We start from the raw sequence: 19,107 nt of genomic DNA, 5'->3' as shown, positions 1-19,107 counted from the left end.
TGAAGGAAATAATGACAGTATTCAAGCAGTGTTACTGTTTTTCCACTACTAAGATTTAAAGCCATCCTTTTATTTTGTTTTGAAATGTTTGTTTTAACCACATGTTGTTGATGGTGCATAGTTGATTGACACCTTATTAAAATAGAAGATAAGGCCTATTTAAACGCTCTGTCTTCAGTGTGTTACTGTGGATATACCCTACGCATGCCCAACTCTGGCGAGTGATCTGAGATGACTCCTTGCAGCAGAGTAAGGATTGGGTTGTATTTTTTGGAACAGTGTGTGTGGATCTGGTCGCCTTGTTAGGTCTGCTTAAACATTTACAACAGCACCAAGTGTTTGGAGATAGCAGCGGAGAGCGAGGGGAAGCAGGGACAGGGGAAAGGGGCTTTTCTATGGCCACCTTGGAAAGCCATGCAAGATCCCTGTCTCAACCAGAAAGATAATACATTCAAAGACAGTTAAACTAAATAATGGCATATTAGTATTATCTCTGGGGGGAGGGGGGGAGATAACAACCGTAACAAATCTTACTCAGTCAGCACAGAGGCTGCATTAAGTTCATGACTCTGAAATCGACCGGTGATCAACAGAAAATCCATGAAGGGAATAAGATACAATAAGAAAAATGCGCGCCTAAATCAAGTTTGAAGGGTCTCGAGCGCAAGGCTACGTGAAAAATACAAATAAATTCTAAGCACAGTACCAAGGATATCCTAGATCGTTTTTGATGACAGGTGAAGGTGGATGCAGTCTGAAGGAAGATATTTTATCTTGACCAAGATTTTTTTTAAGTCATTGATTTGACTTTACCTTTGAAACGACATTTTTGTCTGGAGTCACAGAAGGGAGGTATGAGTGGAGGTCGTTTTGAATTTGATGATGGCGGAGCTTATTGTGGTGGTTGGGAGGGTGGCAAAGCCCATGGGCATGGGATCTGCACCGGACCTAAAGGACAGGGCGAGTTCTCCGGCTCCTGGAATTACGGGTTTGAAGTAGTTGGAGTGTACACCTGGCCAAGCGGAAACACCTTTGAAGGCTTCTGGTCGCAAGGGAAGCGCCATGGTCTAGGAGTTGAGACTAAAGGACATTGGGTTTACAAGGGAGAATGGACTCATGGCTTCAAGGGGAGATATGGCTTGCGTCTGAGTGTGGGTAGTGGAGCAAAATATGAAGGAACATGGAATAACGGATTGCAAGATGGATATGGCACAGAGACATATGCTGATGGAGGTATGGGATCGTTTTTCTATTCTATTATGTTGTCCAGTGTCTGGAGGTGGGCTTGCCACTTAATCATGTACCAGCCATGTAATGGCATTTAATTAAATCAAGTATATGTAAGTGAATCTGTAATTTATCATATGTAATAGCAATGCAATAACAGTGTAATAATATTGTACCTTTACTGCACATCCATTTGCCTCGCTTGACATTTATCTTACTTTACATTTAACATTTGAAGAAGGGTAGAGGTAATTGCATAGGATGGGTATTTATTTTCTGTAGTGCTGATATAAGTGCAGCTGAAGGTATAGCATCAGGGATATGAGTGATTATCTACAGTACAGTAGGCTATACAGTACAATACCAATGGCCCATTTGGGTGTTTTATAAGAGAATGAATGACTAAAGCTTGCACCAGTGAACCAAGGAGAGGAACCCAAGTGTTGCTGCAGATGGTCCATTGGGATCTTGCCCATTGCTAAGGACCTCTTGCCAAAGTATAGTGGCAGTGGAAGGCACATTAGGGGTGTGTGTCAATACAAAGTGTGTCCTATGATGTGGGAAGTTAAACTAAGCTGTCTTAGCTGTTTTAGTTTCATTGTTGTCACACACATACAGAAGAAGTAATGGGCCCGGTGCTGATTGGTCGCCCCTGTCTATATAATCTTGATCAAACTGATCCTAGATCAGCACTCCTACTCTGAGATGCCCTAAAGAACTGGTGAGAGAGTGACGGAACATTAACAGGAGAAACAAGACTGATTGCTCGACAATGTTGAATGAATGAACAGTAGCTTAGGCAGAGGAGTTCGCAAAAGCACATGCAGTAGAGATCTAGGACTAGGCTATATCTTCTCATACTGTAACTGTACACTTGAACATGCTGAAAGATCACACCAATAATATTGGTGGCTATGCTGTCTGCTTAAAGCCCCTGGTCCCCTCAGTAGCTGACTCATCAGATTTGGGCCCATTTGATTGGTTGATTGGGAGATTCTGTCAGGAAGTAATAATAGCCCAGCAGGCTGCTGTGTCCTCTTGGCCTCACGGTCCAGCTATAGATACAGCCAATGGCATCCAGACACAGATTTTGCATGACAGACTAGACCCATGATTAGTTTGGGTAACATGAAAAACTTGCACTGTAGTCTTTCACGCAAACTATAGGCCTACCTATCAAATCATATGTTACTGTGTTGATGTACTTCATAGTGTAGGACAAAGTAGAAATAATGTGTCAGTGTTCTCTATCATGTTATGGTTCCTGACCTGCATTGATTCCACATAGTCTAAGTTACTTCAACGTTACAATTATGCAATTTATTCTGCTTTCAAAACAAAACCACTCATCTCACACTGTTGATTTACCTTGCAGTGACATACGGGTGATGATAATGAGTTAAATAGCCAGCCCACACATTTTCAATGAAATTGTGTAGGACATGTGAGGCTAGTGAAGACTGTTTAGTCTATATCTTGTCTATTTTTGTAGATGTTAATATATCCATCAATGCCCTCTGTTTCTTTCCAGGCACATTTCAGGGCCAGTTTACTGGCGGTATGCGAAACGGGTACGGAGTCCGTCAGAGCGTGCCCTACGGTATGGCGGCGGTGGTTCGCTCCCCTCTCCGCACCTCCCTCACCTCCCTCCGCAGCGAGCACAGCAACGGCACCTTGCTCCAGCAGGATGTCCCCGCCATCACCACCACCAACGTCGCCGGCCAGGAGACCCGGGTCACCACGCCCACCCAGCTGGGGCCCTCCCGGGGCGGCTTCGCCCTGACACTCCAGGTGGACCCGGACGCCGTTAAACCCAAGAAGAAGGGCCTGTTCCGAAGGGGGTCTCTCCTGGGGAAACTAAAGAAGTCAGACTCCCGTACGTCCTTATCCAGCGTGAAGAGCAAGTTAAGCTTCCTGGGATCGAGGAGCGAATCAGCGCTAAGTTCTGCTGCCAGCAATGTGGCCTGTGATGCCAACTCCACCATCAGTCTGGGAGACGAGAGCCTGGCCGGGGCGGATGAATTCCCCCCCGTGGAGGCCGACATCGATGCCACCACCACAGAGGTCTACATGGGGGAGTGGAAGAACGACAAGCGCTCGGGCTATGGAATAAGCGAACGGTCCAGTGGTCTGAGGTATGAGGGTGAGTGGTTGGACAACCAGCGACACGGCTATGGATGCACTACCTTCACGGAGGGGGGCAAGGAGGAGGGAAAGTATATGAACAATATGCTGGTGAAGGCCATGAAGAAAAGGGTGATCCAACTGAAGGGCACCAAGATCCGGCAGAAGGTGGAGCGCAGTGTGGAGGGAGCTCAGCGTGCCTCTGCCATCGCCAAACAGAAAGCAGAGATCGCTGCTTCCAGGTATAGACATACTCTGAGCATACCAAACACCTTCCTAATATTGAGTTGCACCCCCTTTTGCCCTCAGAACAGCCTCAATTAATTGGGCATGGACTCTACAAGATGTCAAAAGCATTCCACAGGGATGCTGGCCCATGTTGACTCCAATGCTTCCCACAGTTGTGTTAAGTTCACTGGATGTCCTTTGGGTGGTGGACCATTCTTGATACATTTACATTTTAGTAGACACTCTTATCCAGAGCAACTTATAGTAGTCGTTGCATACATTTTCTTCATACTTGTCCCCCATGGGAATCAAACCCACAACCCTGCGTTGCAAGCGCCATGCTCTACCAACTGAGCTACACGGGACACACACGGGAAACTGTTGAGCGTGAAAAACCCAGCAGCGTTGCAGTTCTTGACACAAACCGGTGCACCTGGTACCTACTACCATACGCCGTTCAAAGGCATTTCAATCTTTTGTTTTGCCCATCCACCCTCTGAATGGCACACATACACAATCCAAGTCTCAATTGTCTCAAGGCTTTCACATTCTTCTTTAACCTGCCACCTCCCATTCATCTACACTGATTGAAGTGGATTAACAAGTGACATCAATAAGCGATCATAGCTTTCACCTGGAGTCACCTGGTCAGTCTATGTCATGGAAAGAGCAGATGTTCTTAATGTTTTGTACACTCAGTGTATATACAGTTGAAGTCGGAAGTTTACATACACTTAGGTTGGAATCATTAAAACTCGTTTTTCATCCACTCCACAAATGTATTGTTAACAAACTATAGTTTTGACAAGTCGGTTAGGACATCTACTTTGTGCATGACACAAGTAATTTTTCCAACAATTGTTTACAGACAGATTATTTCACTTATAATTCACTGTATCACAATTCCAGTGGGTCAGAAGTTTACATACACTAAGTTGACTGTGCCTTTAAACAGCTTGGAAAATTCCAGAAAATGATGTCATGGCTTTAGAAGCTTCTGATAGGTTAATTGACATCATTTGAGTCAATTGGAGATGTACCTGTGGATGTATTTCAAGGCCTACCTTCAAACTCAGTGCCTCTTTGTTTGAAATCATGGGAAAATCAAAAGAAATCAGCCAAGACCTCAGAAAGAAAATGGTAGACCTCCACAAGTCTGTTTCATCCTTGGGAGCAATTTCATAACACCTGAAGGTACTACGTTCATCTGTACAAACAATAGTACGCAAGTATAAACACCATGGGACCACGCATCCATCATACCGCTCAGGAAGGAGACGCGTTCTGTCTCCTAGAGATGAACGTACTTTGGTGCGAAAAGTGCAAATCAATCCCAGAACAACAGCAAAGGACCTTGTGAAGATGCTGGAGAAAACAGGTACAAAAGTATCTATATCCACAGTAAAACGAGTCCTATATCGACATAACCTGAAAGGCCACTCAGCAAGGAAGAAGCCACTGCTCCAAAACCGCCATAAAGAAGCCAGACTACGGTTTGCAACTGCACATGGGGACAAAGATCGTACTTTTTGGAGAAATGTCCTCTGGTCTTGATGAAACAAAAATAGAACTGTTTGGCCATAATGACCATCGTTACGTTTGGAGGAAGCCGAAGAACACCATCCCAACCGTGAAGCACGGGGATGGCAGCATCATGCTGTGGGGGTGCTTCGCTGTGGGAGGGACTGGTGCACTTCAAAATTATGTGGATATATTGAAGCAACATCTCAAGACATCAGTCAGGAAGTTAAAGCTTGGTCACAAATGGGTCTTCCAAATGGACAATGACCCCAAGCATACTTCCAAAGTTGTGGCAAAATGGCTTAAGGACAACAAAGTCAAGGTATTGGAGTGGCCATCACAAAGCCCTGACCTCAATCCTATAGAAAATGTGTGTGCAGAACTGAAAAACCATGTGCGAGCAAGGAGGCCTACAAACCTGACTCAGTTACACCAGCTCTGTCAGGAGCAATGGGGCCAACATTCACCCAACCTATTGTGGGAAGCTTGTGGAAGGCTACCCGAAACGTTTGACCCAAGTTAAACAATTTTAAGGCAATGCTACCAAATACTAATTGAGTGTATGTAAACTTCTGACCCACTGGGAATGTGATTAATGAAATTAAAGCTGAAATAAATCATTCTCTCTACTATTATTCTGACATTTCACATTCTTAATATAAAGTGGTGATCCTAACTGACCTTAGACAGGGAATATTTACTAGGATTAAATATCAGGAATTGTGAAAAACTGAGTTTAAAGGTATTTGGCTAAGGTGTATGTAAACTTCCGACTTCAACTGTACATGACTGGGATAGACTAGGTGATTATGATCAGACACATTTTTAGCATTTTTTAACACCAAAATAACAAGCACACTATTTCAACCCATTGTGTTATAACTGTTTATTACCTATGTCCTATGTATAAACGATTACTTACCTTCTTTAAAAAAACTTTATAAATCCTTCAAGTACACAACATTTCTCTCTATAACAACTTCCTCTATGCCTCACCTCCCCTCTCCCAGTATTCCCTTAAACATTTCACCAAGAAGAGCAAGGCTCTGCTTCAATGTCAATGTTAAATGTTTTAGTCACTGATGCCTACTTCTGCATAGCAGTGCATGGACAAGAGGGCTACTGTATGGCACTGAATGGTAAGACGAGTGATCTTGGCAAATAAAGAAACCTTTGAGTTAGTTCAGAATCAGCAGTTGCAGGTGTTGCTCCCATGACTTCTCTGGCTGTGGTGACAATAGGAGCCATAGAGAACACAGAGGAAAACGTTACTTCTCTATGTGGAGTTACCAGGCTCTTTATAGACAGTTGGTAACTGAACGAGCAGTGTCTTTCTGCCTCTGCCATGTTTGAACTAGCCTTAGATCAGAGATCATGTTCGAACTAGCCTTAGATCAGAGATCATGTTCGAACTAGCCTTAGTTCAGAGATCATGCTTGAATTCTTGCATCCATTTTTCCTTGCTACTCTCATGTGCTAGAGGACAGCCCTGGTAGAAGAAGGCTGTTTATTGACACCACTGTTCGTTGACAGCACAGTGCCTCAAACAATGAAAATGAAAGCCATTCTCCTCCTTCAGTGTATAGGGATCCAGGTGAAGAGAAAAGTCAGCTTTGTCAAATAGAAATTACTGTCAAGTTCAAAAGGGGAAGAAGCAATGTCATGGTTTCAGTTTGCTGTGCAGCCCCTTGGCATAATGGTGACATGGGCCTTTCTCTAAAAAGTTGTCTGTTGGATTCCCTGACACCCCTCTTACCTTTACTGTTTGCGTCATGTGTGTGACTCTGGGTATTGTGACAGCAATGGCTGTATCAATGCGTTGCGTTGTGCATAAGAACAGCGCTGAGCCGTGGTATATTGGCCATATACCACACCCCCTCGTGCCTTATTGCTTAATTCTATTGCCTTCCACTATAAGCCACATCTCGGAGGAGCTAGCATACTTGACCGTAAGGGAACCTAGCTGCAGTGCACTTCAGTTTAGATTGATACGCTTTTGAGAGAGGGTGTTCGTTGAGACTCTTCTATTTGCTGATAGGGAGGTAAGTCTCTGAGGTATCACTTTACAATGAAGCTTTGATATCTGACCAAGCATATCAGAATTTGATTTTGTTCTTTGTGTACTGTAGGCCTAGACCTTGTTTGCACTCTTACATACTTAGGCTACCGACACAGAGAAACAGTCAATGACGGTCAAGATGACACAGGTTTCCTCTGTGCCTCACCAAAGAAGGCAGCAGTGTATATATCTACTGTAAGCCACAACAGCACCTGAAATAAGCCCAATGTTTACAACAGTAAGTTTACGTCCCAAATGGCACCCTATTGCCTTTATAGTGCACTACTTTTGGCCAGGGCCCATAGGGTAGTGCACTATATAGGAAATAAGGTGCCATTTGGGACGCATCCTAAGGCTCTGGCTGATGAACTACAGATCCTGTCCTGACTCCTAGGCAGATGGAAATCTAAATATTTTACCACTGATACCAGCAGTATTACAACAGTTAGGGGCCCAGAAATATGTGTATTGTTTTAGGCTCAGCTACATTATCTTCTACAGACAGGCCTAGCCATGAAGACTCCATAAATAGACATGTGAAACAACCAGAAGCCTTTTGAGGATTCACTGTGGAAACAGACAGTTAGTGGATTAAGGACACCACGGTGGTCTTAACCTGCCTGGTCTCTAGAGGTTTTCATCAATGAAAGAGGCCAAACCTGATTGTCCCATACATTCAGCACATTGTCCCATACCCCAGAACCTCTAACTAGCGACCTCCAGTAATACAAAACTGATACAACATAATTGTTCTTGTTCCTACTATTTTACTATTATTCCTACTTTGAAAATAGTGAAGTGGCTGAGCTTGTCACTTGGATTCAAGAAATAGAAACGACCTGGAACTTACTAATCACCCATACATACTACACAGAAGAGTTTGATTTAGCATTGAAGCCCTCTGTTCTGTTGTTGTGGAGGGGTGGATGACAGGGCAGGGCAGCTAGCCAGGATGGTATCCTTTTGCCAGACGTGAACTATGTCCCTGACAGCAGTGACTCTCTGCATACTGCCCAGCCAACAGCCACGGTGCCAGGGCCAACAAGCAGCCATTGTGATTAAGTCAGTGGTTTATAAATACAACATGTCCATTGAGACACGAGCCGCCCTTAGGTTAGGTTAGCTAATACTCCCTCTCTTCCCCTATCTCCCTGCCCTGACATCCAGTCAGTATTTTGAGGTGGGTGTGGGTGGGTCTGGGTCTGGTGTGAGGCTGAGTCTCTTCAGAGGATCTGAAGGCAGCAGAGGCCACGGCGGTCTGGGACTGTCTGGGTGTAAATGGCGCACAGAGAGAGAGAGGCCTAGTATCAGTAGTCAGTACAAAATGGAGGCCTAGACTGACTGACTGGCTGACTAAATAAGGGCAGGCACACACTGTTGCTGAATCACAATCACAGGCGAATGCAGGCAACAGCTGATTGCTGTTGCTATCGCGTCTTCCAGCAACTTTCCTGCCCAGTCTAAATAGTCTACACTCTGTCTAGTAACGTCACATCATAGTTTACTCTAGAAGTAGCACTGCTGTAAAACAACTCATCAATGAATCGTGATGGAACTAACCAAGGCTTGCTTACTTGAACGATTACTAAAACAACCAAGGCTTTCTTTATAAGATCCAAAAATGGAATATGTTTATGGTGTTAGTATCCTCAACTAAACCTGAAGACAACTTTGTGTATCTGTTGGAACAGTTTGTTAACCAATCCCCATGCCATGACAAGGCTCTAAAACAAGTTTTAGCACTTTCTCACTGGTAGCTAGCGGACAAAAAACCAGACCTGGGTTCAAATAGTATTTGAAATAATTGCAAATACTGTATCTGGGCTTGATTGAGCTTACCTGGCGCAATGAAAAAAATGGAAAATCACAAAACTACAAAACCTTGCCTATCTGGCATTTCAGGCAGGCTAAAGCAAACAATTAAGTTATTTAAATGATTTCAAATAGTATTTAAACCTAGGTCTGCAAGCAACACATAATTGACACCACAGCAGTCAGTCAGCCTTCCTTGCGTCAGCAGGGGTGTCAAATGGATTCATGGATATAAATATGCCCGAGCTCATAACTAAGTGGGGATTAGAGGTTGGTGTATACATGTACCACACCTAGCATTAGTCGGGTGTCTAGACTTACATACAGTAGTGCTGATATGTACATTTTGTTTCAATGCAGCCAATCATATGATTCGTAAATATGAGTGTTCCGGATAACACTGTCTATTCTTACCTTTGTACTGTATGTACTCTCGCAATACCTATTTATTGTCAAAGTGGTATTGACTCCCGTGTGTAGTTCGAAAGAATGACAATAGGACTAAGAAAACTGTAGTGAGACAAACTTGTACCTGACTACACACATACTGATTTTGTCAGTCTTCCAATTTACATTGTTTCAAATCAGAAGAGGTAATGAAAGTCTAATGTTGGTGTTGGTGTCCTTTCACCCAGAAGATCAAGCAAATAATTGATGTCCTGACTGCTCTGTCAAGTAGCACATTTATACTGCTAGTACTATGAAACCCTCCCCCTGCTATAAGTTCAGGACCCCACTCATCTGCAGAACACCAGTGACAGGCCACGATGACAGAGGATCTCCTGTGACTGTGAAACATGAAGAAAAGCAAACTGACCTAAAGTGAATATCCAGTGACAGTGAAGCCTAATTAAGTATTTTTAAGCAGAAAATTACATTAGCCATTATTTTTAAAAGGAATGTCAAGCTAGCTTTATGTTCATGTTTCAATATCGGTTGGGGTTGAAGACAAGTTTGTGATGACTGACTGAGTGTCTTGCATTCGCTGGCTTCTTGCCCTTAGAATATGGGGGGTATCCATTGGGGAAGTCTAAAAGCACATATGGTATTTAGGTCGCAGCTTCATATCAGACTTTGTTGAACAAGTCTATAGATTACTGCATTGTTGTGTTTGGAGCTTGCAAGAAAGACATTTCACTGTACATGTTGTATGTGACATTAAAACTTGAAACTTGAAACCAATCAGTAGAGGGCCACCAACTAAACTGTAGTAAAACTACCTTGGTTCTGGAGTACTGAGCATTGATATTAGCCTGGCCACAGATATGTTTGTGCTGGTCTCAGATCTGTTTGTGCTGTATTACCTGATGGTAAAACTGATTGTTGCCTTGTCCTAGATCTGTTTGTTCTGTATAGCCAACTGTCCTGTATAGCCAACTCCTTTGGCACAACAGTGACCACAGGAGTTGGCATAGGAGTTGGCTATACAGCATAGTTGGCTATACAGAACAAACAGATCTAGGACCAGGCAACAATCAGTTTTACCACCAGGTAATACAGCACAAACAGATCTGAGACCAGGCTACACTGATGGTTTACTTAGCAAGCCATCTGAGAGGACTCTGAGGACTGTGAGGAGTACTGCAGGTAGTCAGAAAGCACCATCTGTTGTGACACTCCTCCCACGGAATGGCACTGCCTGGCAACCCAACAGAACGGCCTGCCATTTTAGGAACCTCTAAACACTACACACCAGATCATGTTGTTATGTGTTACCAGTAGCCTGTCATATCTGTGAAATGTAAAAATGTTAGGCTGTATGTTTGTCTCACTACTTACACAATGTGAAATGGATGTTTCTAGTCAGTCTAGATAGAGTCTAGACCAAACCTTATGAGCCTCAGCCTAGACCACACTTTTATCAGAATGACTAGTAGTCTATTGTGATGTTTTGAAAGTAAGTTTTATACAACTTCTTACCCCAGTTAGTAGTTCATAGCCTTGTAAATTGCAGATGGGCTTGTCAGCTGTTCAATAGCACAGACTCTCCAGCCCTCCATAGCACAGACTCCACAGCCCTCAATAGCACAGACTCCCCAGCCCTCAATAGCACAGACTCCCCAGCCCTCAATAGCACAGACTCCCCAGCCCTCAATAGCACAGACTCCCCAGCCCTCAATAGCACAGACTCCCCAGCCCTCAATAGCACAGACTCTCCAGCCCTATGTCTGCTCTTTTATCAAGATAACCAGCCTGTCTGAGACTGGTCTGAGACTACTGTATAAGAAGCAGTGAAGAAGCCCCTAAAAGAGGGATTGTTGACTTAAGAGCAGACAGGTGTTGATATTCTATATCAAGACAGGGAGTCCCAGCCACCTCAGCCTAATTGTTCCATTGGGGAAGTGCTGCCTACCCCTCAAAGTCTTTAAGTGGATGGATCTTATTTGAGCCCAGTAGTGTAACATTACAGTATGTCAAGTATTCACGTAGTAAACACAATCAGTAAGTCTCAGCCCCAGCCTGAGCCTGAGCCTGAGCTTTGGGTAGATATCAGTAGCATTGAACCCTGAAAACCATCACTCCTTCACTAGGTTTTATAATAACCCTGGGAGGTAACCAGAGAAAAATAGAAGAGAAAATGTTGGGCAAGAGGAGGAGTCTGTAGAGTATGTTTAGATACAGTATACATCTTTAAGTGCTGTCAAGCTCCAACCTTTGATATACATTTATATTATGTAGCCTTAATGTCACAGACACATTGTGCAGACACGATATACTGTATGTTCTAAAAGTTTCACAAACTTCTGTACATGCATTTTATCAAAAAAGTATGACGATTAGTAGTATACAGTAAATAGGTAAACTTTTTTAAATCAAGGGTAACTGTATACTAAATCTGCATTTATTACATTTGCCTCCTCTACAGTATGTATAAATACACAGACTAATCCTAAATAAATCTGTGAATATAACATACACAGTACAGGGGAACATCCTGCAAACCCCCTGGCACTAACTCATTGTCTGGGTCGAGGTGTTAAAATAGTCATTTATTTCTGTTCCAGCCAATGGGAGAATAGGACACCCTCTGCAGCTAATAATAATAATGAACCACATGACCAACTCAACCCCACACATCAGCCCTATAGGTTTTTAAATGAATGAATATTGTAAACAAGATCTCTGTAATATTTCTGTCCATTTGAGTCTGGTTTTGGATTAGTACATTAGCGTTGGTTTTTACAGCACAACCCTTTAGTTGGTTTGTGCTTTTGGTTTGTACCAGTATTCATCTCTTGGACTATAGGGCTAACTGGGTATATGGCATGGTATGGGAATCTTAAGTGTTGGGGATGTTCTCATTGCTTTTTATAGTCCAGACAAAGTGCCAAAGTATCTTTCCAAATTAAGAGGAAGGGAATGGATTGGGTTTGCAATGGCAACAGCAGTCACCTAAAACCTAGCGAAAGTGCAGCAGGATTTCCCAATCATTTTCACAGACAAATGTTGTCATGATCAAAGATCAGAATGATCTGCTTAACAATGTTTCAACTTTTAGCTCTGATCTGTTTATTTGAATATTTGATCACGATGACATCATAAGTAGCTACAGATTTAGCATGCCATTGTAAAGATGAACAGTTGAGGCCCTTTGCTCCACTATGAGCTAAAAGAAGTAAATCAAGTAAGTCATTGAAAGGTTGGGTTAGTTGATGTTGAGTAAAGAAGCTTTGTTTGTTTCCCTGCAGGACGACCCATGCTAAGGCCAAGTCAGATGCTGCTGATCAGGCCTCTCAGGCCTCTAACCAGGAGTCCAGCGTCGCCAGGTTGGTGGCCAGGGAACTATCCCCTTCCTTCTATCAGCCAGGTATGTGTACTGGACTTCTCAACTGTGGGATTGAGGGCATGATACTGACAAGAGAAAAACATATACAAGAACCGTGATTTCCAGGCTTTCTCACATTCGTTCCAATAGCCAAGTGCTGTACGAGACTTGGAAGTATAGTAATGCTTGCCTTTCAAGAACAGTATTGAAAAGCAAGTGTTACAAAGTGAATTGAATGATATTATAAGATTTTAAAAGCAAAGTAAAGTTCTGTTCAAAGCATCTAGCTTCTTGCTGTATACACTGATAGATAGATATGTCTTGCTACTGTTGCAGCTGATTCTTGCTTGGCTTGGGCAGGCTCTCCACAAGGGTAGTCAGCCTTGAATGTCTAAAAAAAGGACTGTCTTACTTGTGTAGAGCAATCATATCAGTTTCTTTACAGGTCTGTCCGGGCCCAGGCCCACACAGTCAGGCCCCAAAGCCTTGTCGAGTGTGCCTCTGCATTTCTATCCCCCCTCAGTCACTCACTACCCACCCAGGACCCCGTTGAGTGCTTAGCAGATGCAAATAGACACTGATAAAAAGTTGCCACTGACTGTCGAGTGCCTGAAATATCTGTGTCTAATGGTACAAATGGGAAAGGGCACAGTGTCACTCAACACCACTGAAGCTGACAGGGAGAAACAGTGCTATAGGCTATAGTATTTCCCGGATTCTTCCTGCAAGAATTTTCCTTGATCTTCGTGAATTAAACATTGGGACAAGAATTGGGGGCTAATAACAGTATGTGATTGATAGTAGATTGTCTCACTCCATCTACTAGTCTTTTTGTCTTTGTTTGGCTTGTCTGTACTCTATGTCAGATAGTAAGTGGTTACGTCAGAGCCTGTTAATAGAAGGCTCTGAGTCAAGTCAGTGGTCATGTCCGAATAAACATACTAGCGTACTACATACTCATTTCGACGCTTAATCTAGTTGTAGAAGTCACTCGTCTTTTCCGACTGACGTGTTTGACAACAGCTGATAATCAGATAAATTGACACGCTGTACTAAAATGAATGAATGGCGGGAGTCAACGCAATCGCGCATTAGATGACGCGTTCAGAGTACTATTTTCGAAATTTCACATACTCTAAAACGTAATTTTTTCGCATACTATTTAGTACGCTAGTATGGGTATTCGGACACGAGCAGTATTTCAAATCCTACCCTGCAAAATGATGTTATAGGTTGTAAATAAAATAAATGAAAAATTAATTAGGCCTATATTACAGACTCAACTTGTTTGGTTTGTCATATTGCAATTCAGCTATTAGTTTAAAGGCCCACTCTGTGATATTTACAGCCTAAAGTAGCATGTTTTTGCATCAGACTGCAAAAATGTGACCTATGAATAATCAACCCTTTATGGGATATTTTACGGGATCCGCAGTTGCTGTGTTTTCTCAGGCCAACTGTACATTAGGTTTTATAGCAAGATGTTCCTGGGGTGACTGTCACAGGACTGCGTTACAAGCAGACAGAGTGGCTCCAAATACAAATCTAGACCTTGGCGATACTTCTCAAATCCATCCACGACTGTCTGCACTTCCTAGCTAATAACCTCCAAAATATCCTGCACTAACCATTTTTTATTAGCTACCCTGTAAAACAACACATTTCACTGTACGTGACAATAAAACATCTATAAATAAATTAGTCTGATGTTTATCTAGTCTGATCTAGTCTTATCTTGTTGTTATTGGAATCTCATCAAACATATATTTATCCATGTTCTTCCACAGGCCCAGAGTACATGAAGAAGAGAGCGCTACAGGAGATCTCAGATGGCAATGGGAACCCAGACCCTATAATGCATGAGCCACTGTTAGCAGGGCAGCCACCGACACCCGCTGAAAGCCCAATGCTGCCCGACAGGCCTGGCTACTCTCCAGCCCGCACACCCTCCCCCAGCCCGGCTGTGACCCATCCAGCGTCCAGGCACTCCAAGCAGGGCAACGTCAGCAAAGAGGACCCCCATCTCCTCGGCCCTGCTGGCTGGAACGGGGACAAAGGTGGTGGAAGTCGGGGGAGCAGCCGTCCCAATAGCAGAACCAACAGCCGGCCCAGCACTCCCGCCCCTGCCGCTGCTCCCCCTGAAGAGCGCCTCGCTACTGCCCCCATCCCTAGCAGCCGGGGGTCCTCCCGCGCCTCCAGCCGCTTGAGCAACAAGGTAGAGCAGGGCTCTGACCTGGAGATCAAGCCCCTGGAGAAGACGGCATCTGAGGCTAAAGTGTCCGAAGCTGCTCCCTCGATAAGGACCAGTGTCGCCTACTCAGAAGAAGAAAAAGAAGCCCCACCCCCTTCTCCCGCCTCCAACGTGTCTTCCAAAGCTGCCCTCACCCCCAAGCCTAAATCGGCAGAGCCCAAACAAAGAACAGAGTCGGTCAATGAACGACCTGTGTCCACCATATCTGAGAGCAAACTAGAGTCCAGTGCCCAGTCTGTCAATAAAGTGTCACCCAAGCCTTCGCCATCACTCAAGCCATTGACGAAACGGGAGGCCAGTCCAGCTTCAAAACCTGCCACACCTGCACCTACACCAGTGCCTAAAGCTGCCAAGCCAGCCCCTAAGGTTGAACACAAAGCGGAGGCCAAGCTGATGAAGATCATGGTGAAGAGCCCAAGTACAAGTGAAGTTACAGAACTAGTAGAATTTGAGCAGGCAAGGCAACTCAAACACTCATTATCTCATGTAATGAAAAGCTTTGAGAACACATTCAGTCAAATGAAGACTGTTCTTACATGTTATGTAGTACACTCTCCCATGACCTGGGTTCTAAAAGTAGATTCAAAACATACAGTAGGTCCTCTCTCCTCTAAGTGCAAATGTGTAACCTGATGTTACTCTGGAGACTATTATCTACAGTTGGTGCTGGTCCTTTAAACCACACTAATCAGACCCCATTTCTGATTAACCTCCCCTCCTCTTTTCCTCTGTTATCTAATAATAATTATCCCTCTAGTTATGTTCGTACATATTCTCAACTGCATTTCCTTTCTGATGACCACATTCAAGGCCATTTTCCCATTTCTGGTTGGGAACTTACAAACAGATAACATGACACAATTTCTCTAGCAACCAACAACTACCATCGTTAGCTCTAAATATTGCTCGAAATGTCAAATTCTGTAATCCAGACGACCCATTCCGATCTATGAAAGTATGTAAATAAACTTTGCATTTCAGGTGACTGTTACATAAGTGTTTATAGAGGCAACAGTTATTTGTTCTGAATGATTATGGAGGCTGTAGATGGCGTGCAGATTAGTGGTTTGTCTGGGACATGAGACCTTAGGGGAGGTTTTCCATAGCCCAGGCCCCCTGTGTTGAAAGGGGCATACTGCATATGAGAACCTACCAGGCCGCCATAGCTGACGTAGACTTTGTATTTGTTGAAATGTAGCAGCAGCCCTGGCTTCTCTCCCAGTCACCATATTTTACAATTGTTGTTACTAGAGTCATTACAACATTGCTACACAGGCATGGATGCAACTTCAATATAAAAAGGATAATTGTGATTTAATTTTTCATCCCATTCGTATCGCTGTTGTTTCATAGATTTTAAACAGGTCTGTCTTGAGGAAGACATTTTTATCTCAATATGACAAACCTGTATAAATAAAGGTTAAATAAAACATGAAATGTATCTACTGTACCTCTCTCTTCCAGAGACCGAACACCATCATGATAACCATGGTGATTCTGCTCAACATTGGCCTGGCCATTCTCTTCGTACACATCTTGTCATGAGACACTGTCGACCCAGGTAACTAACACAGCTCGCTGACTGTCCTGCCAGTTACAGATATACACTGAATGGTACCTGTTGCTTTTGTTTCAAGCAGTCAAAACACAATGGCACTGAACCTCTGACCCTTGCAACCTGTAAGGAAATGTCTGTTTGATCTGGTCACATGACAAAGTATAGTTTGATTTCAACAACAGTTACTGTTTACATTGTTTTGACTCAGAGGTACTTCAAGGTGATGATGATGATGATGATGATGATGATGATGATGATGAGAAATTAACTTGTCTTCATATTTGTTTTGTCTGCTTGACCTTTTTCCCACAGGTCACCACCTTGCAGTGGTGTTGAGGTAAGATGACCCACATTTGTAAGCAAGGACCATACAGAACAAAGAGACTGCCAAGAAACACACGCCTTATGTGAAGGAAGCTGACGACAGCTCCTCCACACACAGCCTCTTGTTGATGTGACTGTGTTGAGGCTCTTTAAGGCTAATCTGCTTTTCAGAGGCTTGGAATCAGAGGATGCTGGTGGGAGGAGTTATAGGAGGACGGGCTCATTAATGGCTGGAATGGAATTAATGGAGCGGTATCAAACACATCAACCATATGGAAACCACATTTTTGATTCTGTTCCATTTATTCCATTTAAGCCATTACAATGAGCCTGTCCTCCTATAACTCCCCCCACCAGCCTCCTCTGCGTGGACTATCTGGAGCCGGATTAAAGAACACCATATGAATCCTTACGGATCAGGATTGAAGGATATCAATGCATATGAATCCATATGAATGCTTACAGATCAGGATTGAAGGACATTAATGAATCTGAATGTCAGGATGAGGGTCTGAATGGACACTGTGCTTGAAAAGAAGGGAACCATTGGTGAGTTTCGGTGTCTACCCTGGAGATGGTGTTGAATGTTATTCACTGGTGAAGTCTTTGCTAAAAGTTATTTCACTGTATCTGAGTCACAACTAAAGCACTGTGTGTTATGTTTTAACAAAGGGCTAAACCCTTCATATTGGCAAACACTGTTGCCTCAGATCACCAACAGATTAGAGTGGTTGTGGTGTGGACAGGTTAGAGTGTCAGGAAATGATTAGTTAGCTTTGTAATTAGATATATATTTAACTGATGTCTTGTCTATAGGAATGTAATCTCTGGGAAAATCTCAAATAAATGGAATATTCTCTCATTTTTGCCTATTTTTGCCAATAATAATGAGTGGTTTGGGGGTAATAATCAGTGTTCCTATTTATTGACAGATATCTATATTATGCTCCTATTAGTTTATCTGCTTTCTTCCTTTTTTGCCATATTCTAAACTTTCTTTGTAGACATCAGTAAAGACATCTTACAGTCTCTTTGACGGCACAGAGCTCTAAGACATGAATTGCAGATTCTTTATTCGGCAACGCCTGAGAATCAATGATTTTCTTATCTGCAATGGCAATGCAACCCACTACAGGAATGCAGTGTAATGTACAGTTATGTTTGCACATTAAATATTCTCTCTCCAAGGCAAATTGAGTGAGTCACACTGGAATGGTATTTAAAACAATATCTGTAACAGGAGTGGTACAGTAGTACTGACATGCACTGTACATTGTATGATTTCGTAAGAGGCTTTCAAATGACACAGAATAGAGGAGGAATTCTAGGACTTTAACCAGTGTATGTGGTATTGAATTTCTGGGGTAATGTGTATCTATGTTGTTTTCTGGTTGTCTGATCAAAAGAAAAGTAAAGCACCCTATTGTATGGTTTGATTTCAATAAAAACATGACATGAAAATCACAATGTCAAATATGGGTGGGTGTGTTGGTAGGTGGGTCAATTCTGTCAAAAACCATTAGGGAACATTTTGTGTAGATTTCGAGAGGTTATTTATTTGAACAAATGAGCTTGCATTGTTAGGATGTAATTGTGAGCAGTTGTTTGGGAATTTTGTTGGTCTGTATGCTTCAGAATAGGTCACACTATTTAAAATGCATTGCCTCAAAATCAATCAAGCTGATTTTCCTCCCAACTTTTCTATGTGGGCACTGTTTGTGTGTGTTTTTGTACCTTTTTGAAGTACACATCTTTTCATCTACAAAAGTATTCTGCTGTTGCATTTTTGTGAGCGTAATATCCAATCCCACATGTATTTTTTGTTTTCCCTGTAGAGTCAATGAGATTATACCAGGTCTTACTTTACTAGAGAGCACTCTGAGATTGTGCACTGTATAAATCCATATTTATAACTTTATTTTCCCTATGTCCCAAACAGTTTTGTTCCCCTCAAAGACGATTGATAAATAAGTGGGAAGAGATATTTAAGATAAGGTACTTGTACATTATGTAAAAGAGGCCTCAGATCTATTTCTTTACTACTCCAACTCCCCCCTATGGACAATGCACTTGTATTGTTTTTCTCATGCTCATAGCGACATGAGACTCTGTACCAGACTCCTTACTCTCAACATAATTTCATAAAACATCGAAACTTTCTGTAACTTATTTTCATTGCAATAAAACACTCAAGAGACCCTCAATCAGAAGTGACTTTGGTTTAATCCAGGAGCTGA

At 42.8% G+C, this 19,107-nt stretch overlaps 1 protein-coding gene across 1 annotated transcript; it reads left to right on the top strand.

Moving 5' to 3' along the window:
• The first annotated feature begins 510 nt into the window (after positions 1 to 510).
• LOC121545798 (junctophilin-2-like) lies at positions 511 to 17,151 on the top strand. The gene is made up of 6 exons (XM_041856633.2): positions 511 to 1,233; positions 2,759 to 3,593; positions 12,661 to 12,779; positions 14,525 to 15,444; positions 16,453 to 16,549; positions 16,859 to 17,151. Exons 1-5 carry the CDS (start codon positions 855 to 857, stop codon positions 16,531 to 16,533), a joined length of 2,334 nt encoding a protein of 777 aa, XP_041712567.2. The 5' UTR covers positions 511 to 854; the 3' UTR covers positions 16,534 to 16,549; positions 16,859 to 17,151.
• Positions 17,152 to 19,107: the final 1,956 nt, after the last annotated feature.

The sequence above is a fragment of the Coregonus clupeaformis genome, chromosome 30 (assembly GCF_020615455.1).
Source record: "Coregonus clupeaformis isolate EN_2021a chromosome 30, ASM2061545v1, whole genome shotgun sequence".
In the NCBI taxonomy this organism is placed as follows: domain Eukaryota; kingdom Metazoa; phylum Chordata; class Actinopteri; order Salmoniformes; family Salmonidae; genus Coregonus; species Coregonus clupeaformis.
Note: the sequence above shows the minus strand (reverse complement) of the source record. Positions and strands in the feature narration are given on the sequence as shown.

What these genes read in the sequence shown, in the direction of transcription:
- LOC121545798 (XM_041856633.2), top strand. Translation starts at nt 855, where the DNA reads ATGAGTGGAGGTCGTTTTGAATTTGATGATGGCGGAGCTTATTGTGGT. An exon ending in AGAGACATATGCTGATGGAG is followed by an intron (nt 1,234 to 2,758) that starts GTATGGGATCGT and finishes GTTTCTTTCCAG; the next exon opens with GCACATTTCAGGGCCAGTTT. An exon ending in AACTAGTAGAATTTGAGCAG is followed by an intron (nt 15,445 to 16,452) that starts GCAAGGCAACTC and finishes TCTCTCTTCCAG; the next exon opens with AGACCGAACACCATCATGAT.